The 12247-nt window shown below is 37.8% G+C and overlaps 1 protein-coding gene across 1 annotated transcript in view; it reads right to left on the bottom strand.

Annotated features, from left to right (window-relative positions):
* Window positions 1-3191: 3191 nt before the first annotated feature.
* The window catches only part of stt3b (STT3 oligosaccharyltransferase complex catalytic subunit B), a 46310-nt gene continuing 37254 nt past the window's right edge, over window positions 3192-12247 (bottom strand). The window contains exons 10-16 of the mRNA XM_084089897.1: window positions 10325-10536; window positions 8598-8785; window positions 8335-8506; window positions 7462-7635; window positions 6475-6588; window positions 6117-6323; window positions 3192-4889 (exon numbers count right to left, since the gene is read on the bottom strand). Coding sequence (XP_083946023.1) covers window positions 4809-4889; window positions 6117-6323; window positions 6475-6588; window positions 7462-7635; window positions 8335-8506; window positions 8598-8785; window positions 10325-10536 — 1148 coding nt within the window. The 3' untranslated portion in view covers window positions 3192-4808. The remainder of the gene's footprint in view (window positions 4890-6116; window positions 6324-6474; window positions 6589-7461; window positions 7636-8334; window positions 8507-8597; window positions 8786-10324; window positions 10537-12247) is intronic.

The raw sequence follows: 12247 nt of genomic DNA, 5'->3' as shown, positions 1-12247 counted from the left end.
CAAGTACTAATTTTTTGGAATCTGATTACGTAATCCAGATTACATGTATTCAGTTTCTACCCAGCACCGATTCTGTGACAGAAAAGAGGAAACTATTTTACACTAGTTGTTTTAATAGGGTGCGAAATAAGACCTATTTTTCTCAACAAATGGTCATTGAAAGGAGGTGCTTAACCTTTAAAAAATGATCAACCTCAGATTATTAAAACCTTTTCTATTTTCTATGAGGTTTGTCATTTTTGGGGGGTGTCAAATCAAATTGTTCAAATAAAAGGTACATGAAGCATTTTGAATAGGTACAAGCTATTTTGGGACCAAATGTCGGTTATTGAAGCTTACTTTTCCCATAATGACAAATATTTGCTTGATGCTCGAGCAATGGTTGTGGGGTTGATCATTCAAAATCATGGCAAGGTGGGATACAGACATTTGTTGTTTAAAATTAACTACTGTTCATGCTCTGTTACATAATATATTATTATTCATAAAATGAACCAAGTTCTTAGATGCCTCGAATGCTTAAAAAAAGTAATTGGACCCCAACGTTTACAGTTTTCATGGAAAGTAGGCTACAATTTGCAATGTAATGTAATAAACGGCAGTTCAACTGATTTGATTTTGCACATCTTAATCATGCACATCATCTAAATAAGGTAAAGTCAACCTCATCCAGTTATGTAACTTGCTTCTTTTTGTGACTTCTATAATAGGCCTATAGTGCCTTAACTGAATGAAGATGCGTGTCTTTGAGGGTCTGACTGAGACAGGCATGCAGAGCTTATCTCTGTCTGTGCAAGTGAACATAAGAGGGCATTGAGTTTTGATTAAAACACTCCATTAGCACAGGTTCAATACAGCACAGTGATTCTACTGTAAACCTCAGAGATGAGATGACATTCCCCAAACACTGTTTAAAATAAAGAAACTTCGACAAAGTTAAGTGTACACACTTCAGATGTGTAAATAGTAAGCAAAGGTCAATAGCCAGCTAGAAATTTAAAAAGCTATGTAACCGACATATTTCACACATCAGGAATATAAAAACTGGTAAAAATATTATTAAAGTAGAGTTCATATATTAAGATTTCATGCATATGAAAACCAATTCAACGTTATCTCAGCTACATCTGAATGAGAAATCAGCGGGGACGGGGTAAACAAAGACGATGCAAAGGTTTAGGGTTTGCCTAGATAGAGTGTCGTCATCTTAAAATCATGAAACAGACATTTTTTTCCCCTGCCTGGATGAACATATTCGCTTGAGACTGCTATAATGACGCAATTTTCCACAGCTCATCTGATTCGCATAAGTTGTTCTGAAGGCGGCGGATACTTGACCACCTCCTTGGTGTGATGTGCTAGAGCTGCCACCTAGTGGATATTTGTAGAGCAGCACCAATGCAGTATAGAAGGACTTGAGCAGATTTTTAGAGTGGTCCTATAATGCTTTTCGGATATTACCTTTCAAGTGGTGTGTGATCTAGTTGTTTGTAAATGTAACCGGTCTGCAAAGTTTCAAACATTAAAGTGCAAGACAAATGGAGTTATTGTCTCCCAAAAGAAAAAAATTAGTCGTCAGTAATTCAATTCCAGTCTTACTTCCTGCACAAACCCACTTTTGAACAAATTTGCATAATGGCAGCCTATATGGTCTTCATTTGACACTCAAACAAACACTGTAGTTGTAGCTGAGGCCTGAGAGTTTTGGTTCACATTGCCAACGTGTTGAGAAGACGCTCTTTTCTGAGCTGTGAAAGTAAATCTACTCTGCATGCACTTCAAAAGGATGAGGAGAGGACACAGGCTTGAATGTATACGCAGAATGATTTCCGTTGTTGCCAGTGTTTGTATCCCTGTCAAATTCGCATACTTCCCTACTACATAGTAGCTGAAAAACAAATTTCCAAATTCACAGTAAAGAGTAGGCAAAAAGTACCCGGATGACCTACTACTACCAGCAAGATTCTGATGTGTGCATACGATGGACACTTTACAATCCCATGAGGCCACGGGAGATTAGCAGTGAAACGACACAACTGACGCTGGTAGGTCACATGATAATGACAGCATGGCAATTGTAATACATCCTGATTACATTCATACTATATAGAACATACTTTTTTTAGTGGTCGTGAAGTAATTGTTCAAAATAAGTTCCTACTCAAGAGAGTATGTGATTTCAGGTGCAGCCAGTGTGTATACAAGTGTAGCTGAAATTCAGATATGGCAGCGGGTGTCTTGTTTCTGACCAAGGGGGTAATCTTTCAGCCGGAAACTGAAGCTTCCCTGGGGGCCGCCATTGATTAGCAGACCATCACCTGCTGTTAGCATTCCATTGACTCCCATTCATTTTGGCATCACTTTGACAGTGAATAACTTTACATCTGAGGCGTTTAAAGACTCCATTTGTCCATTATTTATTTCTAAAGAAACAGGAAAATGTATAAAAGGCTCCATTACATTGTATCTTACGTTATGGCCCCGTAGGAGCAGTTTTTTGTAAAAATAGGCTAACGATTGCGTCATAACCACGCAACTCTGTCGCACAGTAGAGAGATTACCGTATGGACAGGAGGAGAAGCTCGCGGGCAACCGGGGGGACGTGGAGGCAAAATGACAAAATAATTAATCAGAATACTTAGCAAAAGTTGCTCCTGCCTCTAGCTCATGGACACTTCCTACTCGCACTCTCCGTCTCTGCAAGTTTCGGAAGGGAATGATTTCGATTTCTTTTGGCACAGCTACTAGAAGACAGACGGGTTGCTCACGTCACATCTACGTCGTCAAGCTCAGTTTGAGTCTGCGCAGTACGGTCAGCCATCAGGAAGTGAGAGCTTCTAATTGACTTCACTTTTCTCCGTTGAATCCAATGGGGTCCAACTAGGCCGTCTGACCAATCAGAGCAGAGGAAGCTCATGGAAAGGAGGGGTTTAGAGAGACTGGATCCTTTATCGAACCATTTCAGACACTGTGAGAAAAGAGGTGATGCTGCAGTGTATATTATGAAAGTGTTTTTTGACCTTGGATGCATGTAAACCTATTGTAGGAGACCAGCAAAACATTATTAGGGAACTTAAATAAAATAAAAAAGCATAATAGGAGCACTTTTTTTTATACTTTTAACAGAAATAGTATTTAGACTACAAACAAAATGGAAAACATTTCTTGAAAGCAGACATGAATAAGGCAGATTCTTTCATTAATTCTTTTAATCACAAATGGCATAAACTCATTCTCACAAACAGCATCTTTGCCTTTCTCTCGCTCTTTTTAATTATTTTTTTTAACTTTATTTTACAATTTATGGAATAAAATTTCACTTGAAAAAGAAAACAAATACAGTTTTTGCATTTTATGATGAAAAGCTTCCTCTTCTCAACTTCAAATTCATTCTTATTAATAAATACCTTCTCCTAAGATTCAGAGCCCTCTGAGAAGAATAATATGGAGATGTTGTGGAGAAGAGGGGAAAAAACAATAATTTTCCTTCTAATTATCTTACAAAAAGAAAACAGATGAAGCAAAAGCAATACATGTAGGGTTGAAAACCAGAAAGGCAGAAAACAAAGAGGGGAAAAGTTTAAATGGCAGCCCCCCCCCCCAAAAAAAAAGAAAAGAAAAAAAAAGAAAAAAAAAACATTGGATGTTGTAGGAAGCACCCTTTCAACGTAAAAAAAAAGAAGAAGAAAATGGAATATTCACACTAAAAATACGCACTTCTCCACCTGCATGCTACTCAGTAGTGGATCCACATTAAGGTGAACTAAGACAAAGTGCATTCAGGCTAGTAATGCAGCATTTTAATAAACCTACAACTAATTCAATTCACTCTTTGTCCTGGCAGACAGTTGTTTAGGAAGAGGGGGGAAATTTTTGATTTCTAATTGGCCCAAGAAAAACATCTGATCTTCGCAAATGTGTGTGCAGGAGATGCCAAGCCACAGCGCCCCCTCTGGACAAAACACATGAGCAATAAAGGAAATAAAAGCGGATTCTTCTTCTTCATTTGAATTTAGAATTATTGCATAAAATCTTTCAACCAAATAGAACAAACCAAAAACATTCAAAATGATGTAACAAACAAAATTATATTCAAAAATCACCACAACAGTTAAACATTACTAATAATCGAGTCCTTTGCAGTGTCTGCCTTCGAAAAGAAAAAGAAAAAAAAAGATTCGAATTCAGAGCCACAAAGAGCCCACTGCATTCTGTCACATAGAAACCGGGTTTGTCAGATAACAGTTAAAACCAAGAGAGCATTTTAGGGGCTGTCGCACTGCAGACGGCTCCATATTCCTCAGATTTTATTTTGAAATGGTTTTATAAATCAAAAGGTAACAATTTATCACAGGCTCTGACAAGACAAAAAAAAAAAAATCTCTTTGGTGCTCCAAGGTTCACTGAGCTTAATGAATTAATATTTGTTGGTTGTTTTAGCATTCGGTTGTATTATATTAAACTGTACCACAAAAAAAGTGCCTGCTGTTTGAGACACGGGCAACGCTTCTCGCTTCACCAGCATATTCAAGTACAAAAGAAAAAACAAAAAAAAGAACACAAGAACAAATTAAGTCCAGAGTTGTCAGATTAGAACTACGGTGCAGATCCCCATCCTCCAACCGCTCATGGAACCTCCGCATCATCATGGCAATCGCAGGACCAACAGCCTCCAATCAAACGTTCTCAGGTGGGCGGCGCCAGACAACATGTTTGTTCTTCTTTTTGATTGGTGGATTACTTACTAGTTGCACTTTTCCTTGTCTTTTGTTTTCCTCTTTTCCATTCTCAACGTTTTCATTCAATAGCTAAACAGACTTCTTGTTCAGTTTCTTGCCTTTTTTCAGAGCCAACTTGTTTTTGATGTATCCCCTCTTCCTTTTGGCTGTCTGTGGACCATGAAAAGAAACAAGTTAATTACATTTGAAATAACCGATCATAACAGGCAATTGTATAGCTATTATTATAACAATTCATTTTTTTTAATTACCGTAAATTTATTAAGTATTATTATTTAAAAGGCTACATGGACATGGTAGACCTTAAAGGGATAGTTCAACCAAAAAAAATAAAAATAATTGTCATTCCACCAAGAGGTGGCGACAAAAAGTTTATCATTGAATCATTCATTTTAAAGATTTATTCACAAAGGCGGATTCATCCAATAATAAAAAAAAAAAATTAAAAAAAAAATTAAATCGACATTGACTCGCATTCACATTATTTTATATTTTTAAATAAACCAAAAAGCAATTCATATTTTGTCAGAACCTCTAATTTGCATGTCCTGAAAATGCCCCTATTAATCTATAATTCTATTAAAGGATAATTCCGGTATTTAGCACTTTGAGTCTCTTTTCTGGTTTGTTTTGGATGAACTAGAGTGGTGGACACAGAAATTTTGACGATGGGTCCTGTCTCGACTTTTTGACTCGTTTAGAATCGCCTTTGACCGCTTCAGAGTGGCTGGCTACGGGCATGCACGAACATGTCCTTAAAATAACCCTTAACGTTCGTTTTCAAAACTGTGCAACTCACCGAGTGGTTAGTGGTGTTCGTTGATGATTAAAAACAAATATATCGGCGCAATGTATGATTTCAATCCATGTTATTTGCTATAGTGGAACTATTTTTTCAGATACCTCACAACCGCGTATAAACTTCCGCTCGATATTTGAGTCTGAAGCGCAGTAATATCAACAAGCAATGAGTCCTCCAACAGAAATCAATGGGATTTTACAAAATGCCAAATAAAACACGACAGAAACTGTATTTTGCTACGCTACTTGTTTTGGAACATCAACGAACACCACTAACCACTCGGTGAGTTGCACAGTTTTGAAAACGAACGTTAAGGGTTATTTTAAGGACATGTTCGTGCATGCCCGTAGCCGGCCACTCTGAAGCGGTCAAAGGCGATTCTAAACGAGTCAAAAAGTCAAGACAGGACCCATCGTCAAAATTTCTGTGTCCACCACTCTAGTTCATCCAAAACAAAACAGAAAATGCAAAAAGTGCTAAATACCGGAATTATCCTTTAAGTATTAAAAACTCTCAAGTTACACAGTCTCACATCATTAAATGATGCTGTTCTAATGGAATCTAGAGGGACGAACCTTTTTTGAGGTGTACTTCTGCTTGGCTGCAATGTTGCGGAGCTTGTGGTCCAGCGCCTGTCGGTTCTCTTGCTTCTTCACCCTGTAGATGCGCACCAGCCAGTGCTCAGAGGTAAACGCCTCCTCCAAGTGTTTCAGACGGATGTCCTTGTTGCCGATCTCTGCGTTCCGTGTCCGGTCAAATCCAGGGGGTGTGCGGAAGTCCAGCTGCGGGAGAGGCGTTTGCTGTTAGTTTTTATCTATATACACATTACTACACTATCAGAAGGGCACAACGGTGATAGCTAAAGGATCAGCCATTGTTGTTGCAACACAATTAATGTATAGACCACCTGAATTAAAAGGAAGAAGCACTCACTTGCATTTCCCCAAAGCGGTAGTAAGACATCTTGTACATCAGGCAGTTGAGCAGGGTGGGAGAGCCGGCCTTATCCACTCGAAACTCTCCCTGCGGTGTGAAGTAATCACTTTCCTACAAAAGAACAAAAAGACACCTCAAAAAACAGCAAATATCCGAAACATGTGAATTATGTATAATATACATTTCTCACTGTGGGCGACCTGAAAGCCCATCAGCAGTAACTGTCTTGAAATGTATTGTAAAAGACAGTGAATGTTACATAAAGCTTTATTAATTGCTGTAGTGGCGGAACGTTAGAGGATTAATTTAGAGACGCAACATCTCAGAGAGAGTTTCCGCAACAGCATGGACCATCAGCATGATCAAAACCTGTCAGAGAAGCTCATTCGCTCTACAGCACTCCTACAAAAACACTGGTTTTTGTTTTCAATGCCATACCATTTTCATGGCAAAAATTCAGGTAAAAAAAAAAATTATAATAAAACACCTAAAAATCTATTTTTTCTATTTTTAATACAAACTCTGAATTAGGGTACGGAATTACGGTACGTTTACACAAAGACGATGTACTAAATTGGAAAGTTTCTCACATACAGATGACAACGTCGTTAACGTTCACACGGATACATGAAAACGATTAAAAAAGCTGTATTATGCTACCAGGTCAGTAGTTGGCGATGTCACCTATGGACGGAACAAGTAACATGCATTTTCACAAATTCACATTTTTCACAGGCGATAATGGCATCGTTTTCAAAAACTTGCACTTTGAAAAGTTTTCAAAAGTTTGCATTTTCAGGTCCTCAAAACACCGTTGTCATTTAAATGAACAGCAAAAATGCATAAAAAGTTTTCCGGTCTTAGTTGAAAACGATGTAATGTGAGCATACAATACAACAGTTAGTTCCCTTACATTTACAGAAACACTATTCTGAGCAACAAAGGGAAATAAATACAAAGGCCAGGATTGATATTGACACTGACCCGGATATCTTTAGGATGCTCCCCCTCAGCGATGCGCACCATCCACAGGAACTTGTTAATGTCGTCGCCTGAGTATCCAATCACTCCCCCAAAGATGATCAGAACGTAATCCACATCCAAGGACTTCATTATCTCATAGGCTGCACTCTCATTGGAGGACATGGCTTTACCGACCTGCAGAAGGAACAGAATATTGATGGCCATCTTTCAGTGTCCTCAAGATACTACTGAGACAAAGCACTGATACCATTTCAAAAGCAGTTCATTTCTTCTTGTTAAAAAAAAAGTCTACATTTATTCTTAAAGGGATACTTTACTGATTAGTATTAAGCTTTCTATCAGTAGAAACATGTTATTATTTTCGAATGACCGTGCTTCCCTCCCTCATGTCCCCCTGAGACGAGAGATTTCTGTATTGCGTGTCTGGAAAAAAACCTCAGATGACGCAAAAATCGTCATTTAGCGTCTAGCGTCCTTTAGACTACAGCCAGTAGGAGGAGCTAGTTCTGCATGTTTTCAAACCGCCCATAGAGGGTGGGATCTCACGATAAAACAGCGTCTTTTCAGTTTCGAGTCAACTAGTAGCCTAGTTGTATCATTTCTTCCCATACTGCCCTCTGTAACCAGTGGGCATGGTTTGGGAGTGGCCTCGTAGGGCAGTGAAGCAAGTGCATTCTGGGAGTTGTCTTTCATCCACATGAGCCAAAAATACATTTTCTGGCTTTTCTCAGTCTAGAAGGCACCAACTTCTAAAATAATTTCACATTTCTACTACATAAATTACCCAAATTTAAATACACATTCATCTTTCCAGCGGTGAAATATCCCTTTAAATGATAGCAAATCAGACCCCATTGTAATGTCTGTCCTCACCAGTGCTATGTGGCTGTTATTCCACGTGTTGTTGTCCACCAGCGTGGTGCGGTTGGCCATGCCGGCTATCTGATATCCGTAGTCCCACCAGGACATGACTCGAGCGTGTTCATCTGTATTCTGCCTGAGCCAGTAATATGCTTCACGGAAATCGTCCAGAATGTTGCGTGATCTGGAGGTTATTATAAATGAATGAGGAAAAATCAATAACTCCAATATTCCTTCTTTTAAACAAGAAATAGGCCACATGAAGGTGCTCTTACCCATCATGGTTGTACGATGCCAGCACTACACTGGGACTGGAGTAGGCGTTGCTGGTGACCCACGTGCAGTGCACCGCAAACATCATCAAGAGCATCAGCATTAACATGGTAACAATGCTTTTGATGTTGGGGCCCAAACCCTCTTCTGGCCGGTCCTGCTCCGACACGTGCTTTCGGACTTTGCCGGCCTGCAAATGCACATGGACACACCAATCAGACAAAATACAGATGAGCTACACACAAGCTACCCACCAATCACCATTCTGTTCTCAGTAACAACAAACCATTTCCTATAAACCAACTAAGTGTCTTCAACTGGGGTCTGGTGTTTGATCTCAAACTTTTGTCAAAAAGTAATTACAGTTGTTATAATAATAATCATAAAAGTTATTCAATTTAAAATGTTAGTTATTAAATAGTTACATAAAATACTGCAATATTATATATCATAAATATTACCAAGTTCTTACACTAATTGGCATAAGAATAATCACATAGAAATTGTAATAAACATAATATACATGTATAATAAACGTGGTTCTTTTGTTGATTCAACTGCTTCTATTATTGTCCTTTGTAACTTGTCACTTTGGACAAACGCGTCTGCTAAATGATTAAATGTAATCAAATAATCATCATTTTGATTTTATTTAAAAGGTTTATATTATTTGATTATTTATATTAAATATATAATGATACTTTATTATAGTATAATAATAATAATAATAATAATCATAAGGACAATGATCATTTTTATAAATATTATTTTAATGCATGAACAATGACAACAACAATAATAATAATAATAATAATAATAATAATAATAATAATAATCATTTATTATTATTATTATTTTTACACATACATATCAAGCGTGCCGCACAAGCCCTGAAAAGTGAAGCCAAAACGTCTCGATCGCCCCCCGGTGACTGGTCCTAGTATAGGTCATAAGCGCCGCCTCCCCATGTTATTCAACGGGACGTGAGACCAACTAAACAATTAAATTACACTTCAAATATCTTTTTTCCAAAGGTGGTTTCTTTCATTTGCTGTCGTTTTTATCACGCTGATGTTAGTTCAAGTGTCTGTTTCAAAAATAAGTTGTTTTTTAGTTAGTTACGTGATGCGGTGGTGTAACGTCATGACTGACAGCTGTGATTGACAGGTTCTCTGAGCGAAGTAGTCACTGAAGCACCAACGGACATTTTTTCGGGATCTTCGGAGGACTGAGGAGATTGTATTTTCTTTATTTTAACAAGCCTCTTGACGTACTGCAATCAATTTTTAAAAAAGTGTGCAGAATCCTCTCTCCCTGAGTGCATTCTGCGAGAGTGAGGGCGGAGCGTTGATTTCGCGGCTTTACTTCCTGCTCACTACTGCGCAGGTCTGGTCCCGAGATCGCTACTGCGCAGACTCAAGTTCCAATATGTCAGCGCCATATCGGGACTCTGGCGGCTTCAGTTCTCATCAATGGAAGAGAGCGAAGGGGCGTCGTCCATCTTTTTTTACAGTCTATGATACATATACATACATATATATATATATATATATATATATATATATATATATATATATATATATATATATATATATATATATATATATATATATATATATAATTTAAATTCATTAATTTGGTACCATGCATGTTTTTGTAAGGCAGGCTTAAAACTGCGACACTTTATCCACCAAGGGGTCCTTGGCCTGACCTTTGACCCTTCACTCACCTTATCATAGAGGTTCCCCTGATTCCTCTTGTCGTCCTCATCACTGCTGTCCTCAGCCGGCGGGTTCTCGCGCTTCATATCATCGCCCAGGTAGTGCTCAAACACACTGGAGAAGGCGATGGCTGACAGCATGCACACCACTGGGGTGAGTGTCAGCATCAGACGCACCATCACACCAGCAAAGTACACTGCGCTGATGGCATATAGAGCCACTAGGGGGCGATGGAGAAAACATCAGTTATGCTTCCAGAAGACAATGTAGCACTGCAGTGTAGTGTTTATAGTTCTGTACTGGATAACTCCAGAGAGAAATCAAAAAAACACGGAAGTGGGACTTTGAACATGTAGCAACATGTCGTCTGTTCAAGTTCCCTTGTTTATTCTAGTGAAAGACTTCAGTAACTCCATGACAGCCATTGAAAAATAACACAAACTCTTCTGGGGACTGAGACTAATTCAATGCGTTCTGTTCCCAAGCGCCTCCACATATTGAAATGCTCATAGCAGACATCAAAATAGCAGTGAGTGCACAAACAGGATACAATCACCACAACTTAATATTGTTCAGAATAAACAGCCTGCTGAGAGATATAAGCTCAAGGATGTTTAGTCGCACTTCTGGAGACTCAAAATGTAGTTTTCTTTTCTTACAGAAAAGACAGTGGAATTTACCCTGATAGCATTTCATTTGATATTTTTTATTCGATAGATCATTATTTTATGAGAACTTTTATAAACAAAGGCTTAAAATGATTCCACCGTTAGTGGGAGAAAAAGTCAAAGACATCAACCAAATGACAGAGTCTTATAATAATAATAATATTTGTAAAATGCTTGTGTGGATTGTTAACTAATATACACACACATATATACACACACACACATATGTATACATGTATATACATATGCTAAAAGGTAATAATGGAAAAGTTTTAAAATGATTTTTCACTATTATTTACCATAGGATCTGCATTGAGAAAATAAAAACAACTTTGTGCATCAAAACCATACCTTTCCTGGTGAAAACTGAACTTAATTTTCAAAAGTCAATCAAATAATTACCAAAAAAAAAAAAAAAAAAAAAAAAAAAAATCAAACAGTTCACCCCTTATGCACGTTAGCATGTCCGTCAAAAACTTAGGCTGGCTGTCGGTTGGAAATTGAGAACTTAAAACAATACACTCATGGGCATCAATCACTTCATACTTGAATACACTGAATACTTGCCGGCTAAGAAATAATTATTACCTTTCAATACATGTTTTCAAAACCACATCATTTTAATATCACGACATAGATGTCTGTCAAAAAAAAATAACGTGCACAATACACGGTAGTTTTTCCGAAAAGCAGAGGTTCAGGAAGTGCACACACTACTGGATGTTTTGACTGTCATCGCTTCCCGAGAAGAGGGAGAAAATGGCGGCCTGAGCGGCTTCAACATGCGGTCTATCAGAGAGGATACCATACCTAATACATAACACAGGTGAAGAAATTAATTTGTTCTTCATTTGCTGAAATTGAATCAGAATGATCAGGGAACTGAAAGAGTTCACACTGCATGTTAAAGAGAATAAACATTATGAGAATGAACATTGTTCAACGTGCTGGTTTTGACTTACATTTTTATGCACAAACTACACATTCTGATTCTGACATTCCTGATTTGAATATTTTCAACATTTTGATTGATCATTTTTTCATAATTTTGGCAATAGATGGACTGTTAAATGAGTGAGCCTGAGATGAGTCCCTGTAGTCGTCCAATTTGACTCATTTGCTGATGTAATATATATTATGAACTTGACAGGTTAATTTTTATAAAATGTAGTTTGATCACTATCTTTTCAGTTGTTTAAAAGATTAAGGCAATTATCAAAGTTTGAGAAAATATTAAAGGTTTGCTTTCCTTCACGTTTTTCT

The sequence above is a fragment of the Abramis brama genome, assembly GCF_963993115.1.
Source record: "Abramis brama genome assembly, chromosome: 17".
In the NCBI taxonomy this organism is placed as follows: domain Eukaryota; kingdom Metazoa; phylum Chordata; class Actinopteri; order Cypriniformes; family Leuciscidae; genus Abramis; species Abramis brama.
This window is presented reverse-complemented; position numbering and strand designations above follow the sequence as displayed.